Here is a 22,128-nt window from a genome sequence, read left to right on the forward strand (position 1 = left end):
TAAAACAAATCAAAAGACTCAAGAATTACAAAACACTTATAAACACAAACTAAGACACTTTCTAACTAAATTGGACACTAAAGTAAAGGGGGATTGAGGTTTTGACGAAATTAAACTAAATGCAACGATTGTAATTTAAAGGCAGAATGTAAAAATGAATGTGATGAAAATATGGATGAATGCTAGCTAGAAGGTTCTTCTCCACACATGTTACACTTGCATACAAAATGACTTTTAGTTGGTCTTTCGATAAATTATGGAACTCGACACTCCAAGTTAATTAGGTCCGCTTAAATTAACCTTCAAATTTCCCTAGAATCATTGAATTGGATGAATATGCATCGCAAACAAATTATACCTAACAAGTTCTCTATATGAACAGCATGATAAAGATACAAGTTAGAATCATTACGTTCTTTGGAAATTATAAGCATCGACAAGGCATTTGTAACTATGAAAAGCATGATACTCTTGCCAGGAATTCAATTAACGCGATTGTTTATAAGCAACCTCCACTACTTGTGAATATAAGTTCATAACTATTAGGTGAAACTCACTTATATTCTAGCGTCAAATTCATGCATGAACATTAAGCGTGCACTCTCAATAAACATACACAAACAAGTTATCAATCAAACAGTTAAATGAATTGAATCCAACATTCATGAAATTCCAACCAAAAGTAATCAATTCATATTGCAAGTATAACCATGGTTTCGAATCACCCCCTAGCTAACTAGGGGGATTTAGCCTCTCATGTCCACAAAAAGAGAAATACAATTGAATTTAAACATAAAGCACAAAGGAATGATTACACCTAAAACGCCCAACGAATCCACTTGAATTGGTGCGCGTCGAAGCTCCTCTTTCCTCTTCTCCTTGCTGCGGCAGATTGGGTTTTTTGATGATTTTGGGTGAATTTCTGGGTTATAGATAGGTTTTATGGTGGTTTAATGGCTCGGCAATGGGTGTGGATGGTGTAGGAAGGCTTGTAAGGTGGCTGCAATGGGGGGAATGGCTGCGGCAATGCTGGGAAAAGTGTGGAATGGTTTTGCGGCTGGAATGGTTTTGGGACAGAATGATGGTTGCGGCAATGGCAGAAATTAATGGGAAAAGAATGGCTGAATATATGTATTAGGGTTAATGGCTTGGTTGTAATTTAGGGTCAATGATGAATGGAAAATGCACGGATTTAATATGTGAAGATGAGAAGAATAAAAAATGATATGGTGGAATTAAAAAATGGAATGAATGGGATTTGCGGCTGATTAGTGTAAATGATGAAGTAGGTTGAAAGTAATGGGGAAGGCACGGCTATTTTGTTATTTTTTTGTGTTTATTAGGGTGAAATGGTCAGATTTTGGGTGAATGAATTTAGGGTTAACTTTGATAAATGGGGGGCCACGGCCTTGTAAGGCTAATGGGATTTTTGTGGCTGTTTTGTTTTATTATGAAAATGAAAATACAATGGAAGGCTACGGATTAAAGGGGAGGATATGGAAAGGTGCGGCTAAGTATGTAAAACCTAGAGTTTTAAATATGTTTGGTTCCTAGCTTATTTTTATTAACGAAAATAAATTCAAAGGCTTCTAGAATTTAGGAAATAAAATCAGAAATTAAAGAGGGAAAGATTAAAGGGTGCGGCTAGGGCCTTGGTTTTGTGTCCTAAAGCACCTACAAGGACTTCAAAGTGGCTAGAAAATGCGGACGTTTAAGATTAGGAAAGGTTACCAAAACGGGAAACTTAGGGTCAACTTTCCTAAAATAGGAAGCCTTGTTTGAGTAGGATTCTTCGTTTTGGTAAGAATTCATCGTTGGCGTAGGAATTCGTCGTTTCTTCAAGTCTTCAACTCATTCATTCCTCTTTCGCTCCAAAAGACTCCAATTTGCATCTTCTTGCACACTTTGGCCTTATAATCTGAAAATACACAAAAGTGGCCTTAAACACTGAAATAGATAAGTAAACACAACATAAATGCACGAGAACAAGCTAATTAAGTCACATGAATATGCTCCTATCAGGTATTCTCTCCGAATTTTTGCAACTCTGGAGATACAATGTGGAGACAATCTTATATTGTTTTTACCTGTTGGTGGATTTGGAAGGCTCGTTGTGACTTTGTTTTCAATGGGGTGTTCGTTAACCCTTTAAAAGTCTTGGCGAATGTATCTGCGGCAATGAGATCGTTTTTTAGTGCTATGGCAATGGCTGGGGTTAGGGGAGGGGGTGTCGGTAGGAGGGATACCCAGGTTGCGCGGTGGTGTGCTCCGGCCTCTCCTTTTGTGAAGATTAATGTGGATGCTAGTTGGTCCAAGGCCTCAAAGATGGGTTTTGTCGGATTGATTGTGCGGGACATGGAGAGAAAATTTGTGGCTGCTGCGCGGTATGCTATAACTGCTCATTCTGCGGCAGCAGCGGAGGCTTATGCGTTGTTGCACGGGTGCCAGCTCGGAGAAGAGTTAGGAGTAAGGTATGTAATTCTGGAGTCTGACTCCCTAGAAACGATTAATTGTTTATCTAGCTTGCTGTCTAGGGGTAGTTGGGAGGCGTTCCCGGTGCTGGCTCGGGTTAAACAGTTAGGGGGAAAGTTCCTTGATTGCCGTTGGTCTTGGGTGCCCCGTTCTACTAATGGCGTGTCTCACAAGATTGCATCGGTTGGTTTTACGGAGATGAGTGATGTCGTTTGGGTCGTTAGGCCCCCATCTTCCTTGGTCTTTGTATTGAATAATGATGGACTACCTTGTCCTCATTAGTTTGGATGTGGTGGTGCTGGGGGTGACACCTCTACTTGGTGGAGGGGTCTTTGTGGTTTACCCCTTGTCACTGCTTGTCTGTATGTTCGTTTGCCTCTCTGTAGGCCTTTTATGATATGGTAGCTGGTGTTCAAAAAAAAAAAAAAAAAAAACTAATAATAATCGTGTCATTAATACAAAATATCACGATTGCGTCTCACGATTTGAGAAGTCCATCTCTATAAGTAGAAGGCATGAGGAAGTAAGAAAGGCTAGAAGGTACTCATGTGTGAAAGAGTAATATTGCGTAGTGACTAAGAGACTAATTGTCATATTAAATAGATGTAGGCCTAATTGACTGAACTATTCTAAGGGAATAAAGACGGAAGCCGGCAACAATAAGAGAGAAAAGAGAGAGATTTTATTATGAGGTATGTGTTCTATTTCACCCCATTGTGCCTTTATTTATAATAGTAGGATAGGTTAAATTCTTACCCTAGTAAGATTACAATTCTAATAGGATAATATCTACTAAAGGGAATATTCCAAGATATCCCTAAATACACTAGGATTTACACAATCACATTCCTATTCTAAATAAGACTGCAACACTCCTCCTTGAGTGTGTAAATACTCAAACAAAACTTTGCATTAGGCTTTAGCAGTTAAGGTAGAACAATTGATGAAGTCGTCAACAAAACGGGTGAATGCGAGTCTCAAATTTAAAGAAAGTATGCATTGGTAGTAAAACTCACAAAACCTCACTATGGTAAAACCTAAGGTAGGGGTGGACACTTGGAATCGAAAACCAGAACTGAAACACGAACCAAATCGGATCTCACCAAATGGTTCGGTTTTGCAGTTTTGAAACGATTGCAGTTTTGAAACCGAACCACAATGTAGTGAAACGGTTTGGTTTCCATTTTGGCTTTTGAAAACCACATCAAAACCGAAACCGCACCTCAAATTAAATATCATGTTTTAATTGGTTGTTTGTTATAGTTCATACATTTAGTATGGGCTCAACCACACTAAAATGCCATCCCTTTCCACCCCTAGGATACAAAATGCTTAACTAGTATCAATACATTAGCTTTCTGGAGAGACAGATGGGGTTTGTATTGATACAATAAAAGGAAGTGGGAACCTTAGTTTGTATTGGTACAAAATGCTTAATTATATCAGTGTCAATACATTGCTGATTCATTTATTAAGAGAGGAAGAGAGAGATAGTCAACAATCACTTTCACTTTTCCCTCTGAAAACCTCTAAGAACTTTGAAATCTCTCACATTGAAGTTGGGGAGGGGGGAAATTGCCATGAATTCTTGTTAAAAATTGAATGTTAGGCCATTGCCACTTTTAAGGTCTTCTCTTTTCGTATAACAGCTTCATATAATCTTAAAAAAAATGAAGTTGTTCTTTTTATATTCTTACTGCAATTTGGTGCAAGTATTATGCAATTTTGCTGCAAGTTCATTAATTAATGTATTATGTGAAAAGAAGACAGTCTTTTGCGTAGATAGATGTAAATTATAAATTGCACATTATTTTTTTTTTAAACCGAACCGAAATCGTTTAAACCGCACCAAACAAAACCAAACAATTTGGTTTTATTTCGGTTTTGGCTTTAAAATTGCACTGCATCGAATTGCAAAAAGTTTCGGTTTCACTCAAAACCGCACCAAACCAAACCTTGCCCACCATTAACCTAAGGTAGGTAAAAACCCATAGACAAAGGAGAAAAGTGAGAAGTATGAATAATCTCTAAAACAAATGCCACACAGGATGAAAGTAGTGAACTCAACGGAGTATGATCATCCTAAAATAGGTGCCTCAACAAAGCCTCATTAGGTAGCAAAAATTCAGTGGAAAAAATGCTCCTAATCGTAGGAAAAAGAGTATATTAAGATCACGTGAGTATGCTTCAGGATACTCCCTTGAGTTAGACATAACTTCCAAATAAGAGAACTACAAGGAATTCAACTCAGATAATTTATGCATACCGATTCCTTGGACGAGCTTTTGAAAAGTAGACTTAGGTAATGACTTGGTGAAGAGATCCGGCCAGGTTGTTCTAGGAACGGATTTGCTTGACTTCAATGTTCTGATACTGTTTTGCGGGTGAGGGTAAAAGAACTTAGTGATATGTGCTTGGCGTTTTCTCCCTTGATGTATCCTTTAATTAACTGCTCGATACATGCTGCATTGTCTTCAAAGATCATCGTAGGAAGGTCAACGACGAAATTAAGACCACTAATGCTTCGAATATTTTCCATGACTGCTCAACCAAAAGCACTCACACAAGGCTTCATGCAAGGCCAAAATCTCAGCATCGTAACTAGTATTTGCTTAGTAGACCTCTAAGATATAGCAGTGTCTCCAACAGTAAAGACATGGCCCGTTTGAGAATGTGCCCTATGTGGGTCAGATAGATAACTAGTATCTATGTAACCAACAAGGTGGGAATAAACCAGAAGACCCAGGGGGACAGCGGCTCCTCTCGAGGATTCATGGGTGTAAAATAAGCCCAAATTCGTCATACCCTTAAGGTAGCGAAAAATATTTTTAACACCATTTGATTGTTCGCGTGTAGGCGCATTACTGTATCTAACCAAACAATTAACAACAAATGAGATGTCGGGTCTAGTTTATTGAGCCAAGTACAATGAAGCACTAATTGCACTTAGATATGGAACTTTAGGCTCCAAAATATCTTTCTCATCCTCCTTTGGACGAAAGGGATCTCGTTTAGCATCTAGAGTTCAAACGACCATAGGAGTACTCAAAGGCATCACTTTATCCTCACTAAAACATCATAACACCTTTTGGGTATAGTTTGATTGATGTAGTAGAATTCCATCTGGACAGTGCTTGATCTCCAGGCCAAGACAATATTGAGTTTTTCCAAGATCCTTCATCTCAAATTCCGATTTCAAGTGAACGGCAATTTCCTCAAGCTCTGCTGAAGTTTCGATAAGGTTCAGGTCGTCGACATAAACTGCAACGATCGCAAATTTAGAATGTGACTTCTTGATGGACACACATGGGCATAGTTCATTATTCACATAACCCTAACTTGTCAAATGTTCACTCAGATGGTTATAACACATCCGCCCGGATTGTTTTAATCCATAAAGTGATCTCCTCAATCTAATTGATAGAGTGTTCCGTGGTCTAGAGCTATTTGAACCAGTCAATGGAAGTCATTTTGGAACTTTTATGTAGATTTTCGTATCTAGATCCCCATAGAGAAACGCAATTACCATATCTATAAGCTGCATATTCAATTTTTTGGAAACTACCAAATTGATAAAGTAGCAGAATGTTTGATGTCCATTACAAGGGAATATGTCTCCTCGTAATCAATCATAGGGCGTTAAGAGAAACCTTGCGCTACGAGGTGTGCTTTGTATTGCAATATTTCATTCTTCTCATTACGCTTCCTCACAAAAACCCACTTGTAGCCCACAGGCTTCATATGTGGTTTAGTAGCAGTTACAGTCCCAAACACCTTACATTTTGCAAGCGAATCGAGTTCGACCTAGGTTGCTTGTTTCCAATTTGACCAATCCGTTCTACGTCAACATTCATCAATGAAACGTGGTTTGATGTCATCGCTAAGCATAATGTCAGTAGCTATTATGTATGTAAATGCATTGTCGACGATCATTTCATTTCGATTCCAAACGTCATCCAATATTGCGTAATGGACCGAAATCCCGAGATTCTTAGGAGGTCGGTTTATCTCATCTAAGACACCATTGTAATCTAGAATAACATCATGCGTTGGAGCAGATAAGTAAGCAATGGTCAGATTCAAACTAGGTTCACTAGTTTGTGCCTTTTTCCTCTTCCGGGGTTGTGAATCCTTTAAACTAGGAAGTCTACAATGCTTCAAGGTAGAGGTAGATGATTGGCTAACCGCCAATGTACCATGCTGCGTGGGAAGTGCGACTGCCCCACCTTTGGGGATGGTTTGGCCTTCCAAGGCGGTGTTACGGCGTACTCTAGGTACGTCGATCCTTGCAGGTGTGTTTGCAGTGGGTATATGTGATCTCGTCACCTTTGTTAGATCGATAAAAGCATCCGACATGCTTTGAGTACTACTCTAAAGATCTAGAATATGACGCACTTCAGTTTCAGACTGAGTAGTGTGGGGATCTAAATGAGACATAGTGGGAGTATACCACAACAATTCGCAACATTATACAGGAACGTTAACTTTCTTATCTCCCTCTAATGAAGGCAAGACTATCTCATCGAAGTGACAATTTGCAAAACATGCGATAAAGAGATCTCCTGTCAAGGGCTCTAAGTAGCGAATAATTGATGACGAATCATAACCGACACAGATTCTCATTATTCTCTAAGGACCCGTTTTGGTACGTAGTGGCAAGGCTATTGGCACATAAACTGTGGACCCAAACACACTTAAATGCGAGACGTCAGTCTCATATCCAGTAACCAACTATAATGGTGAATGAGGTTAGGTAACAGTGGGCCTCAGGCTGACCAACATAGTTGCGTGTAATATTGCATAGCCCCAGGCAAATACCTGTAATTTGGTTCGCATAACCAAAGTCCGAGCTATCAATTGAAGGCACTTTATGAAAGCTTCTACTAGGCTATCTTGGGAGTGAACATGGGGTACAAGATGTTCAATATCAATCCCAACAGATATGCAATAATCGTCAAAATTCTGTGACGTAAACTTTCCAACATTGTCCAGTCGAATTGACTTGATCAGATAATCAGGGTGGTGAGCCCTAAGCTTAATAATTTATGCTAGGAGTTTTGCAAATGCAACGTTATGTGTGGATAATAGACAAACATGTGACCAACGTGTCGATGCATCAACCAACACCATAAAGTATCTAAATGGTCTACATGTTGGTTGGATAGGTCCATAAATATCCATTTGAATCATCTGAAGAAACTTAGGAGGGTTATGAATAATCTTTGTAATTGAGGGTTGAGTATTCAACTTCCCCAAAGAACAAGCTTTGCAAGGCAGGAATCCAACGTAGGGAGGTAAATGATGCCCATGTGATGATTTGAGGATACGACGCATCATGTCACGTCTAGGATGTCCTATACGGTCATGCCAAAGTAGCAAAGTGTTTTGAAACCGAGGCACAGGGCTAGCCACATGGTAAGCTTCTATGCCGCGAGTGGTTGTAATGTACAACCTACTCGGGAGACATTCCATCTTCTTGTGAATGCACTTCTGGCTATACTCGTAAAAAATGATACAAAGAAATTCAGAACCATTCTCTTCAATGGTCTCAACATGATATTAGTTGTCTCGAATATCTCTGAAGCTCAGCAACGTTCTTCTGGAACGTGGAGAATAGAATGCCTCTTTAATGGTTAAGATAATTCCATTGGACAACATTATACGGGCCTTTCCGTGTCCCTCAATCAAGTTGGATGAGCTTGAGAAGGTTGTCAAATGTGCATTTTTAGGTACAAAATTAGTAAAATAGTGTCCCTCACACAATATGGTGTGCATGGTAGCACTATCAGCCAGACAACTAACTTCCCCATTAGTCATACCTAGGAATAAATTAATTGAATTGGTCACATGCATAAATATAATTCCACTCATTCAATTAATCAATCGAAGAATAATATCTATAAAATAATTATCCATAATTCAAAACAAACCAAAACCAAACAAATTATTCAAAAGACTAAGAAAAATTGTCCAAAAATTAAACCATAAACCTAAAAAATTGGGAGGGGGTGGGTTTCGGGCACTCCTAGTGGGTTCAGCCACTAAGGGTTAAAACACCCTAGAAACATATCTAGAAAAATAAAACTTTATTCTTCTATAGGAGCGAATGCCTCCTGAAAATCTAATATCTCCATGGATGTAGTAGCATCTTTAGGATGTTCCACATTGGCAAAGTTAGACTCACAACGGGAATGATACTTGGCAATGGCCTCGGGGGTAGCTCGGCATACACATGACCAATTATCCTTTGATCTACAGCAGTAATGCATGTCCAGTTCAATGGAAGCCGATTGAACAGTAGTTTTTCCCTTATTCTTGAAGTTTGGGGCCTTAGGGACAAAGGTTTGGCGCTTCGAAGTTAAATTTCCTCCCTTGGGTGGGCCTTGGTTATGTGGACCTTGGACCCATGGGTGGGCTTGCCGTCATTACCATGGCCACGACAATTTTTTCGTAGTTTGTGGCTGCTAGAATTAGTCACATGTGCTTCAGGCGAATCGTTCAAACAAGCAGGTCGAGCTTGATGATTCTTCATCAAAAGCTAATTTTGTTTTTCAATAAAAAATAAAACAGAGATCAAATCCGAAAATTTGGTGAACTTCTGTGCCCTATATTGTTGCTGCAAGACAATATTGGTGGTATTAAAGGTCGAATAGGTCTTCTCCAAGAGATCCTCGTATGTTAAGTCTACTTTATAGAACTTAAGTGGTGATCGGATTCTACAAACTTCCGAGTTGTATTCATTCATAGACTTGAAGTCTTGGAAGCATAAATGCTGCCAGTTGTGTCTTACTTCAAGCAAGTAAATGTCTTTCTGGTGATCGAAACAATCAGCCAGAGCAAGCCAGATGGTGCGTGGATCCTCCTCAGCGAGGTATTCGGTCTACAATGCATCATGGATGTGTCTTTGAATGAAGATCATATCAGTAGCTTTCTCAGCTTCATTGACGGTTTCATCGTCGATTGGTTCCTCGATTGTGGCTCTAATACCCTCTGCGGTAAGATGAAGCTTCACATTTTGAACCCACTTCAGGTAGTTTCTTCTAGATACTTCTAGAGCAGGGAAATTGAGCATCTTCAAGTTCAACATGTCCTTAAAACAGAGGGTACAAAAACATGGTTAGTCATATGGAAAGCCATAGACATACACCGTAGAACATTCGAGCTCTATAGACATGTCTAGGTTTTATTTAAGCATGAAAGCTACATGTTTCATGTGGTAAGTTTTGAATGAAAACTTTGGGTTTCAAAGGCGCTAAAAATGAAACTACAAGTTCAATTTAGTTTTATGAATGATTAGTTCATAAAGGAGAGGTTCCTGCAAGAATACAGAATGCAATATGTTGATTGAAGTGTAATGGATTTGAGTTTCTTTGGGAACTCAAGTATGAGAGCTTCGGGACAACGAAAGGATGTCAACGGTTCAAAGTATAAAAATAAATTATTGAATCGTTAATGTCTAACAGTGATCTTTAGGTCAATAATTTTGGATTAATTATTAGATTAATGGATTGCTGGTCACTTTTAATTAATTCAATAGATTGGGCCCAAATGGGATCGATTGTGGAAGCAAAATAATGACAGACGGGTCATATTAGCTTGGTTAGCGATAAGCCAAGTGATAATTAAATTAGAATTAACTATAGTAAATCAAAGTACAAAATATTTGGGCATGATTTAGAATGCGAGGATGCCAAAAATTGGCATTGGATTGAAAAAATAATGCGGCCCAGCCAAAAGTAGGCTGGTTACGATGTAAGGATAGGCCTTGCAACACAGCTGTTGATCATTGGGTTGTGGGAGGGTTGCAGGCCTCTGGGCCATGTGGTATGGGTGAGCATAACAGCAAAAGGTACTAGTTTGGGCCAAAAACAAGGCACAAGGTAAGCCCAGCTTAAGGTTGGCTTGCAGGTTGGTGCAGAGAGGCCAAGCCGAGGCTGGCTCTTTGGTTTTGGGGTCGGGGCAGGTTAAGCCTAGTAGCGCAAAGGCTACTAGCAAGTTGGGACGAGGGGTTGTGAAGCCCAACAAGCAACATAGGCTTGCTGCAGGTAGGCCTATGGCACAGGACAAAGCCCAACAACATAAGGCTGCTGGTAGGTTGGGCTGGGGACACGTAGATGAGTCTAAGAAGAGCTCCAGGCCTTCTTAGGAGTTAGGCTAGGCTGCAAGCCCGTGTAACCCTACCAGGCCGAAGGCCTAGTGTGTCCGTATAGGCGCAACAATGCCTAAAGGGCAGCTACCATAGTCCAAGCGTCCAGACGACGTCGTTCTGGTGGCGTGCTCCACGTGGCTGGGCTACAGGCCAACTATGGTGGTCGGCGATGGTGCCAACAGTAGCGCAACGACGAGTGCAACCATACCACATAATTCCTGACTTTTTTTCTTTTTCTTTTTCCAACATTTCTAGGGTTTGTGAAAAACCGAGATTGCTTCTAATTCATTTACATGTTTTGACTCACAAATTTCACTTAGCAAAATAATAATTGTGTAATGAATGAAACGTAATGAATGAAACGTATATATATATATATATATATATATATATATTGACAAATATATGAATCATATACAATATATATATATATATCGGAAGGAAAATATAAATATAAGGGGTTCATGCATCATAGGGAATGCTTTCATACTTCGTGGACGTTTCAAATATCTTACTTTATTTTAAGCGTATCTGATTAACAAAAAACATATAAAAGCCTTTGAATTTTGTAGACGAAAGCCTCCTCCTATGCTTCAGTTCCTTAACTTCTAGCAAGAGCGTGTTGATAATGTATTGTAGGCCTAATTGACTGAACAATTATAAGGAATAGAGAGGGGGTGGCCAACGACAATAAGAAAGAGAAGAGAGATATTTAATTGTGAGGTGTGTTTTATTTCACCCTATTGTGCTTTTAATAGTATTATGATAGGTTAAATATTTACTCTAATATGATTACAACTCTATTAGGATAAAATATCTACTAAAGGGAATATTCAAATATATCTCTAGATACACTAGGATTTATACAATTACATTCCTATTCTAAATATGACTGCAACAATAGACTAATTTTGTAGATGATATTTGTCAACCATGTGATGTGCCACAAATAATAAATAAGAACGTTAATGAACACTTTAATAATCCAATTATCGACAACTACGTCATATCGTTTACAAAATATAGTTTAAATTGATAATCTTCCTAACATCACCCTATGTAATATTTGCTACATCATTTTGCTGATAAGGCACATTCCTATTGGTTCAAATCTTTAAATTGAAAGTATTTTTAACAAAAATAACTTGAAAAAGAATTGAAAAGGAGCAAAAAAAGAATAAAAGAAACGGCTTATTTTGGACACGAAGAAACGGTCCTTTTAGCCCGGTCTGTTGCAGTAGCTCCATCAGACGAGCAAATTGAGAAGAAGACGACGAAGGAGGTAAAGGGCAAAAGAGAGAGAAGAAATGGGTTGGATCGGTGAGAGCGTGGACTCCATCAAATCCCTTCAGATCCGGCAGGTCCTCACCCAGGCCATCAGTCTCGGTTCGTCAACCCTTAAACCCTCGCTCTCACTCACCAATTTTCTCGTTTTGGGTCTTATCAGTCGGTATTCATACTTTCTTTTATCTGCTTGGTGATGAGAAAATGTGGGTCGCAATCAAAATGTGATGTTTCCAACGTTTACCTCTTATTTGTTTTGTCTTCTGGGGTCTAGGTGAGTAAAGCTTGACACTTTACCGAGATTATTCATAATTAAATGGTATTTACTTAATAATCAATTGTGGGAATGCAGTATTTGTGGGTTTTATTGATTACCCAATGCCAATTGTGTACAAATTTTGCCAATTATTTTGTGGTTTTTTCTATTCTTTTCTATTAATTTTTGTGTCTAAATTTTTATGACTTAGTAGCTTATATCCGAAATTCTTCCTCCGTTATTTCAATTGGATTTTGGAAGAGTGATCAGTTGTTATCGTTTCATAACTTTTCAGCAAATGCATTACTGGGGTTTTTATTTTTGTGATTTCTGTTTCAGGTATGATTGTTACATCTGCGCTTATAATATGGAAGGCTTTAATGTGTGTCACCGGCAGTGAGTCTCCTGTAGTTGTTGTTTTGTCTGGAAGTATGGAACCTGGTTTCAAGAGGGTGAGATAGTATAATGCTTAATGTTTCAATGCTTTGCTACCATAATATATTTTTATCATGGTAGTTTTATCACGCCTTCTGATTTTTTATGTCTAGTTATTAGTTTAATACTTTTGTAATTGATTTATATGTTGAGCAACTCTTATCATTAAAAGGGTTGTGCATGTTGGTGGTGTACTATATTAAAAGTAGGGAGAACAAAATTTCTTCTTTCTCTTATTTTATTGTACCTATCTTTGAGGAAGCTATCGATGGTACTCCTCTTCATTGTACCTGGATTCATCTTTTTCGCGATGTGTTTTACCAATCTATATCTATATTACTTATGTTACCACTTATTTGTTTGCGTAGCTAAAGATAAGAACTGATACGCATTGCAGGGGGACATTTTATTCTTGCACATGAGTAAAGAACCCATTCGTGCAGGAGAAATTGTTGTTTTTAATATTGATGTAAGTTCCTTTGATTGTTTTTGTTTTTATTTTTGCCTCACTCTGTTTTATTGTAAGTACAGCTTTTTATGCCTAGTTATTCTCATGCTTGTTTGAGCATTCATTCTGATTTCTTTCCTCGCTATATTGACTCATTGCCATTTCATTTTGGGACTTAATTTTGTTGTCGAGGTGCAATAATGATAGAGAATATACTATTAAGGTTCTACTTCACAATGAATTTTGATGTTGTTCTGCCTCATCTGTTTATGAATGACGATGACTTTCCAAATACTCACATCCTTTTCGTTCAAATAAAACACTAAAAATCCATCATCTGGCATGTAAACCATCTGCTGCTTGTTTTCCAGTTTTGTTAGCATGCACTACACTTTAGTTTTTGAACTTTGCTTATGCAACAAGAAAAGTTAGCATGTAAAAACCAAGGTTCTAAAACACGCTAGGCACTAGTCAAGTGGTGGGCTGGAGCCTAGGTGCTAGGCGGGGTCTAGGCGGATTTAAGTAAACTTATTATATATTGTCTAAATAAGTGTCTGTTTATACTTAAAAAAAAAATACATAATTGTATTAGGATACTTAGGATACATAAATTGAAAAATAGAATGATATATAAGTTACAAAGTATTAGAGCATATTGAAAACATGGGGAACTAGAATATACTGAGTGTTCATTCAATTATTCAACAAGTCTCTTACAATTTATTAAAAAAATTAAATGCAAAATGAAAGTTATCTATTTTTTGTCTAAGTGATAGTCGCGACCTAATTGGGTGCCTAGGTGGGTGTAGGCAGGCTAAAAGCACTTTCTTAATTTTTAAATGCCTAGGGATTAATCAGAGCGGTGGCCGGTGATCTAGCGCCTAGGCGGGGTGATGGTCAGCAGCCTAGCGGCTAAGAGAGGTCTAGACAGCGGTAGGCGGGGATTTTTAGAACAGTGGTAAAAACATAACATTGCAGCTATGGAGTTTTGAGGGCCCGTGAGAGCTTTAAGTATTTGTATAAGGGGCAGAAAATTTTCAATTTTGGTCACAAGCGCAAATTTTGGAATTTTCTTATCTTAAACAATTTTGATCCCAACATTTTAACTGTGAATATTGCAGTTTTCTCTTCCATTTGTTTGTAAGTACATGTATGTATATCACTAACACAATTTCTTATTGTTTCTTAAGCATGTGTGTTATCAATTAACCTAAGATAGAAAACAATGGAGTTTCTCTATTTAATGGTATTGTTTTCCCCTTTTTCAAGAAGCAAATACTAATATGTTCCTACTTTTCTCTGTCTATTTTCTTCAGGGCCGTGAAATTCCAATTGTCCATCGCGTCATTAAGGTAAAGGATACACTTTTTGACATTGCTAAATCATGTTGACTTTTGGATTTTGAAATAAGAGGTGTCGTACGTTTGAGTTCGTGAATGGAATAGTGAATTTAGCTGAAAATATAGAACTTGAATTAAATTTTGAGGACTTGGTTTAGGCATTTTCTTCTTACATTTTATTTATCTACATCACAAGGAAACATTTTTTACAATCAAATACATCAAAATTAAACTAACAGATCAGGCTATTGCTTTGCCACATTGTAGTTTAAATGATAGCCATAATATCAGTCTTTTCATTTCATACACCTTGGACCTAATTACGTTCGTTGAAGATTATTCTATAAGAAGTTGAGATTTTCTGCAAAACGGCCAACCAAATAACAAGCAAGGTTCACTTACACACCTGATGTAGATTTAGTTTATTAGATGCTTCCAGATCAACCCCCCTTGTTTTTCCCACAATCAGCTTGGCTACAGCCATCTGCAGTCCTGTGAACAGTGCTGATCAATGGTTTTTGCAGGTTCATGAACGAAAAGATACAGGAGAAGTTGATGTCCTAACAAAAGGTGCCAATTTCTTGAAAATATATGTAAATACTTGTTATGTGTGATGTAATCCTTGGAAGTCTTGATGCATAAATCTCGTTGAAGAAGCATCACAATTCATATTGTTTCTAACCTCAGTTCTTCTGCTGTTTCAAAACATGTTGTCTTTTGTGTGTGTTGCTGCACTTCTTTTTTACTCAAATGTTCACCGTCTATATTGTTGTTTCCTCAGGAGATAACAATTATGGGGATGACAGGCTTCTGTATGCTCAGGGTCAGCTGTGGCTACAACGGCATCATATCATGGGCAGAGCTGTAGGGTAAGAACTTTTTGCCTCCGTTTTATGGAACATGGTAAACTATCATATTTTGCAGCTGGAAGTCATAGTCTTGAAGCTTAATCGCTTCGTTCACTGTTTTCACAATAAACCATACCTGTTCTTTTTTCCCCTTCTTAAAAGGAAAATAGAAGTCAAGTGATTATCATTTCATGCCGATCCCAATTTTATTCAATTTGTCATCATTTTCAGGTTTTTACCTTATGTTGGCTGGGTGACAATTATCATGACTGAGAAACCTATTATTAAGGTTTGTTTCTCCTCCGAAAATGGTCTTATTAAACATGCAGAGACACCAATGATGTTATTTAATTTACGAACTAATCCTTTCTGTTTCTTTGTTCAGTATATTCTAATTGGCGCGTTGGGGTTGCTTGTTATAACATCAAAGGACTAAATGAAGTAAACTCCGGGGGTCTTGAATCTGCTAAATTTCTTAATTGTATGAGACAATTTTACCTGATAGATTACAGCAGAATAGTTGGTTAATGTTATTAACATCTATTTTAAGTTTCTCCTTTCCTGAACTAAAATTTGGCTTCGCGTAATTTTTCGGTAAAATTGCAGAGTCATCAAGTGATGATACTAATCCACAATGGTTAAAGACGTGCAATTTTAGTAATATCACATGACGGTGTTCCAATTTTCCAATCTATTTTATAACATATACAATGCTATCAAGTGTCCACTTGTCCTCCAACCTAAAATGGAATAGGTACCAGCAATCTGATAAGCTTTTTCATATCTTGAAAAATGATTTTTGCGCACCTTTTTATCCTTTTGCACGTCCATGTGTTATTTTTGTCATTGATTCTCCTCGCACGATACTTCTTTTATGCAACGAAGATATGTGAAATTGGATGGACGATGACAAAATTGTTGGTGCTTAGGAGTCTAGGGAGTTTGTTTTGGCAAATTGTTAAGAGACTATTCCTTAACCATGTACCACGGTATTAGAATAGTCTTCTTCGAGGACCATGACACGGTTCCTGAGCTCATCATAAATAAATATCCTGAAGTGCCTCTTTTTTTTTTTTTTTTTTTTTTTTTTTTTTTTTTTGTCTTAATCTCCTGCATAATCACCATTTGTATAAGAAATTAGTTCCTCATTTCCTCCCTTCTTATAGGACAACTCAAGAATAATTGTACCTTTCAAATACCTCATCACCATTTTTACTACCTGTAAATAAAGTTCGGTATGACTTTCCATCTGTCTGTTGGTCACTATGAACATCATATCAAGTCGAGTGGCAGTCAAGTACATTAGACCTCCCACAATCTGTTTATAAAGAGTGCTGGCTATTCTTACTCAATCTTCATCTTTTACAAGCTTGAAATCAAGAACAATGGGATTGTGAACTAGATTGCATTAGTCCATATTGAACCTCTCCAACACCTCTTGAGCATATTTCTTCTAACTGATAAAGATGCCATGCATGTAAACAAGAAAATTTTGTATCAAATGAAACAAGAACACGTGTACAAAGTACATTTGTATTGATTTGAATTTGTAGGTTACAATCTCTGTTTACAATTTTCCTCTGATTCAGTCTTCAAATTTGATGTAGATATGTAGGTTGTCGATTCAAGGGTTGCAATAACTTGATCTTGGACGAACAATTGAACAATTGCTTCAAGTTTTGAGCTTGAAACAATGCGTGGATGGTCTTCACCTCAGGTTTAGGGCTACGGCATGTTGATGTAGAATTTCGTTGATTCAAGAGTCTTGGCGACTTGATCTTGAAACAAACGTCGTTGCAAGTTTTGAGCTTGCAACAAAGTCTTGAAGGAATCGGCACAAATGCTTGTTGATTCTTCAAGGGAGTGCTTCGGCTTTGGTCAAAAGAAAGCTTCAGCCTTGGTTGTGCATTCTTTGAAGAGAGTTTTAGCAGCATATTAGTCTTTAAAGATTTGGCAAAGGCTCTCCTTTTATGAGAATTTCGGCCTTGAATGTAGAATTGCCGACCTTATGCTTGTCTTGGGACCTTGTATTTATAGACTTCCTAAAGCTTGCCCTTGCATGGATTTGGCTTTGATTTGTGTCTTGATTCGTCCATGGGAGAATTTAGGCATGTTTTGTGTCTTAATTTCAGCCACTTTTCCCTTGCTTGGCCGAATTATAGGGCTTTCTTTTATTTCTTGAACGAAACATTTCTTCAAGGGCCATTGATGTGTATTTCTTGAATTGAAATGATGAATTTCATCAACGGCCATTGAGGCGTATTTGTTGGACGAAACATTTCTTTAAGGGCTGTTGAGGCTTGGTCTTGAATGAAATGAAAATTTTCTTCAAGGGCTGTAGAGGCTTAATCTTGAATGAAATGGAAATTTTCTTCAAGGACTGTAAAGGCTTGATCTTGAATGAAATGAAAATTTAATTTAAGGGTCGTAGAGGCTTGATCTTGAATTAAACGAAATTTTTCTTCAAGGGCCGTAGAGGCTTGATCTTGAATGAAACGAAACTTTTTCTTCAAGGGCCATAAAGGCTTGATCTTGAAAGAAATTAAATTTTTCCTTCAAAGGCCGTAGAGGTTTGATCTTGAAAGACGTGAAATTTTTCTTCAAGGGTATGATCCAAGTTGAGATGACCATTGGCATGCGGTTGATTTTGTTCTCTCTCACATACCCAAAGACGAAGAGATGATGGTTGTGAGGCTTTAACCCTAGCAGCAAGTCTTTGTCAGTTAAGTTGATTACATCATGGGCGGCACAGCATATGGCATATTCATGTGATCGAAGCTTTAAGCCTTCGCCTTTGCTTTCTTGCACCTCATGGTCGTCGGGACTTGCCAAGACTGCTACTAGTGCTCTTCGCATTTCCTTGGGCAATCACAGCGCCTCCTCGATGCTAAAGTGTGTCGACAAGCTTTCTTTGGGTGTCAGGGTCTTCTCTTCCTCAGCGACGATAACTTTGCCTTTTGAGGGCTCTTTTATCTTTATTTCAACCATGTGACAGGCAACGGTAGTGCACTGGTGGAAGAAATCCTTCAAGAAGTACTTATGCAAGGAGACAGGAATATGTGGCTCTTGTTGTTCCCCAGCTTATGTTGGCTTGGAAGTTCTTGCACTCCTTTTGGGCTTCCTATTGTTGCGGCGACGGTGCTTTCTCCGTTGCTCCACATTTGGTCATGTGGCTTGTGGTCTTGGCTTGCTTATCTTTTTGTAGGTCACCAACATCCACCCTTCTTCATTGTCGGTAGGTGCATATTAGTCGTTTGCCCCCAATGATGGTTGTACAAAAGTTGTGCAGCTTAAGCATGGACGGGAATGGGCATGCATCACTTGGAGAGACATGAGATCGAAAGATCCAAACACAATCGTAGTAGTGTGAGTTATAGCCATGTCTTCAAGGTCAAGCTCAATTTGCCCTTGATGTGCCAGCTTCATGAGCTCCTTGAAGATGTAGTATTTGCCAATCGGATGACTCACGATACGATGGTATTTGCAGTACCTAGGATTGCTAAAGAGATTCATCTATTCGGGGCACTTACATTCAGGCAGCTCGATTACTTTATTCTCTAACAGGTCGTCTAGCATTGCAACCACGTCAAAGTTCGGAAAAGGTTATGTCTTCTACTCCATTTCCTTCAAGGTGTTTTTGTATCTATCTTGGGTGCGAGAAGGCTCACCTATCTTTATCTCATTTGCTTTGTTCTTGGATGAGCTCTTGGTAGGTGCAAAGAAGGTCTCGATGGGGGTAGCGTTGACGGTAAAATTTCATTGGCGATCTTTTTCCCAGTCTTGTCCACCTTCGAAGCAAACACCTTGTCCTTCTTAAAGTCGCTGATCGGCTCCTCTTTCCTATGATTGGAAATACTTAGCTCGATGTCGTCGGATTGAGTTGCCAACTCCTCAAACGTTCTCGATTTTATGCCTTGAAGGATGTAATGTAACCCCCAGGGCATGCCTTGAACACACATCTCAATAACAGAGTTTTCAAAAAGCAGATCTTTGTAATCCAAACTTAATGAACACCATCTGTTGATGTAGTCAACGATAGGTTTGTCCTTCCACTGTTGTGTACTTGTCAGTTCCAACATGCTTATGGTGTGACGAGTATTGTAGAAGCGGTTGAGGAATTCCGTTTGAAGCTAATCCCAACTGTTGATAGATTCGGGCTTGAGGTCGGTTTACTAGTCAAAGACGGTACCTTTCGGCGAGCAAACAAATTGCTTCACGAGGTAGTCTCCTTTCATCCCAGCATTGTTGCAAGTGTCGATGAAATAGGCAATATGTTGTTTGGGATTTTCCCTTTCCATCGAATTGCATGAATTTTGGCGGCTGATAACCCTTTGGCATCCTCAAGGCGTCAATCTTCTTAGAGTAAGGATTTGAATACAACAAGGAGTCATGTGAGCACTCTTCGTACTTCACCTTGATAGTGCTAGTGATCAGCTGCTGAATAGAAAGAGATCCCATGAGCGTCGTTGCTTGGTCCAGCTTCTCCTTGGCTTTTTTTATCAGAGGCTCCTCATATTCATCAGTTTCCTTCTTTTGTGGGTCAACCGTTGGGTCATGGTTAGCTTTTTCGTCATGCTGCGCCTCTAATTGGTTGATGAGTGTGGCAATTTGCAAGTCCTTTTCCTCCACGGTCCTTATTAGCCTTACAATTGTTTCATTCTTTTGAGCCAGCTGCTCCTCGATGGAAGTCGCACCGGTAGTCATGATTTGCATGGCTACAAGATACGAGCTGCTGCTTGAGTTAGCATCGGAAGTTAAGGACTCAGAGTACCTCCTCGGGCTTTCTTCCCTTGGCGCCCTTAGCGAGGCCAAGGTGTTCACGGGCTCGTGCCTCGGGTGTTCTTGCTCCTTCGGCAAGGTTGATGTAGGAGTGGAGGGCACGGCAGAGAGAGCTCTTGCCTTGCTTCGGGTTATAATGCCCAAAGTGCCACCACTTGCGGCAAGGATGTTCTTGTTTTTCGTGTTGGTTGCGGGAATAGCTTGATCATTTCTTGATGCCATTTGTGCTTCTTATGGATTTGAAGACAGAGATGAGAGGCTGAGAGGTCCCACTGGGCATGCCAAATTTGTAAACAGAAAAATTCTGTATCGAATGAAACAATAACATGTGTACAAAGTAAATTTGTATTGATTTTAATTTGTAGGTTGCAATCTTTGTTTACAATTTTCCTCTGATTCAGTCTACAAATTTGATATAGATGCGTAGGTTGTCAATCCAATGGTCACGATAACTTGATCTCGGACGAACAATTGAATGATTGCTTCAAGTTTTGAGCTTGAAACAATGTGAGGATGATCTTCACCTCAGGTTTAGGGCTGCGGCAAAGGTGATGTTGATGTAGAATTTTGTTGATTCAAGGGTCTTGGCAACTTGATCTTGAAACAAACGTTGTTACAAGTTTTGAGTTTGCAACAAAGTCTTGAAGGAATCGGCATAAGTGCTTGTTGATTCTTCAAGGGAAAGCTTCGGCTTTGGTTGTGCGTTCTTTGAAGAGAGTTTTGGCACTGTATTAGTCTTCAAAAATTTGGCAGAAGTTCTCCTTTTGTGTGAATTTCGGCCTTGATTATAGAAATTGTTGACCTTATGCTTGTCTCTCAAAGCTAGCCTTTTGATGGATTTGACTTTGATTTGTGTCTTGATTCGTCCGTGGGAGAATTTAGCCATGTTTTGTGTCTTAATTTTAGCCACTTTCCCTTGCAGGCCGAATTATAGGGCTTTCTTGCCTATTTTGTGAGCAATCTTCAATTCTTGCTTGTTTTGTGAAGATGCTTTAGCTTTCTTTCCAGTTTTGAGAGCAATTTGGGCCCCTTGCCGATTTTAAAGGATTTCTTCCCCCTTTTGCCGAATTTTAGGGAAGTTTTGAGTTTCCTTTGCTTGATTTGTGTTATATGTCATTGATGGCTTGTCCATTTGTGATGAGTCATATACCACATGGAGCTTTGTGATGCATTATTTGCATGCAAAAAAATTTCTACGTCTGCAATGCAATCTTTGCATCACTTCAATGACAAGAAAGTATCTCATTTTTCCAAGATCAGTCATATCAAACTCAACCATCATGGATCATTGGAACTCATCAAACATTTTTTCATCATTTCCAGTAAATATGATATCATCAACATAGAGACAAGCAATTAAAATTTACCTCAGGATCTTTTAAATGACGATAACAAAGTCATTCAAAAATTGAGATCAATGAGTGATCAATAGCATGGATGAACAATGCCTTTATAAACAAGCTTTTCCCTATTTATGAACAATTTATATTTTCATGTGGATACTCATGTTTAATTTTTAAGGATTCTTTACACGGTCTTTTATTTTTTTTATTTTTATGTGTATTGAACTGAGAATGACAGTAATGACTTACCTTTCAAAACTCAAGGGTCGTGTTTAATGTGACCTCATGAAAAGTTGATAATAAATCCCTTACTCTTTTTAACTTTCATTTTTTTAAGTATCCTCTTTAGTTACAAACTCAAACTTCAAAACTCTATGCGTAACGATATTAAATACGAAAAAATCTCATTTTCCTTTGTTCCTGCTAATAATTTGTTGTCTCAGTAGGAATTGGATCATCTCCTGAGCAAAGCCTTGGGATCCTTCTGACCCTATAACAATCTAACGGCAACAAACAAGAGACTCCTTTAAAAGTTACAATAATTGTAACCGTTGGATCTCCAACGGCTACAAAAGGAAACTCCTTTAAAAGTTACAATAATTATAACCGTTGGATCAAAATTCAACGATCCGTGTTAGTGGGTTAGGAGGATTCCAAGCCTTTGGTGAGAGGATCCAATTCGGATCAATCACCTAAAACGTGTACTTGAGCAGTCCACGCACCCTTTCCCTGGACCCGCGCGCTTTACCATCACGGTCCACAAGCACAACACAG

General features: G+C 38.6%; 1 protein-coding gene across 1 annotated transcript; it reads left to right on the top strand.

Moving 5' to 3' along the window:
• Positions 1 to 11,849: 11,849 nt before the first annotated feature.
• Positions 11,850 to 15,804, top strand: LOC125468179 (signal peptidase complex catalytic subunit SEC11A-like). The gene is made up of 8 exons (XM_048587098.1): positions 11,850 to 12,007; positions 12,501 to 12,613; positions 12,994 to 13,065; positions 14,361 to 14,396; positions 14,909 to 14,954; positions 15,166 to 15,253; positions 15,464 to 15,521; positions 15,618 to 15,804. Exons 1-8 carry the CDS (start codon positions 11,929 to 11,931, stop codon positions 15,666 to 15,668), a joined length of 543 nt encoding a protein of 180 aa, XP_048443055.1. The 5' UTR covers positions 11,850 to 11,928; the 3' UTR covers positions 15,669 to 15,804.
• Positions 15,805 to 22,128: the final 6,324 nt, after the last annotated feature.

The sequence above is a fragment of a genome, unplaced genomic scaffold (genome assembly GCF_019419815.1).
Source record: "Pyrus x bretschneideri cultivar Hongxiangsu unplaced genomic scaffold, Pyrus_bretschneideri_v1 Contig26, whole genome shotgun sequence".
Classification (NCBI taxonomy): Eukaryota; Viridiplantae; Streptophyta; class Magnoliopsida; order Rosales; family Rosaceae; genus Pyrus; species Pyrus x bretschneideri.

Coding starts and splice junctions, on each gene's coding strand:
- LOC125468179 (XM_048587098.1), top strand. CDS start 11,929: ATGGGTTGGATCGGTGAGAGCGTGGACTCCATCAAATCCCTTCAGATC. Junction 14,955..15,165: donor AGTTGATGTCCTAACAAAAG/GTGCCAATTTCT, acceptor TTGTTTCCTCAG/GAGATAACAATTATGGGGAT. Junction 15,522..15,617: donor CTGAGAAACCTATTATTAAG/GTTTGTTTCTCC, acceptor TTCTTTGTTCAG/TATATTCTAATTGGCGCGTT.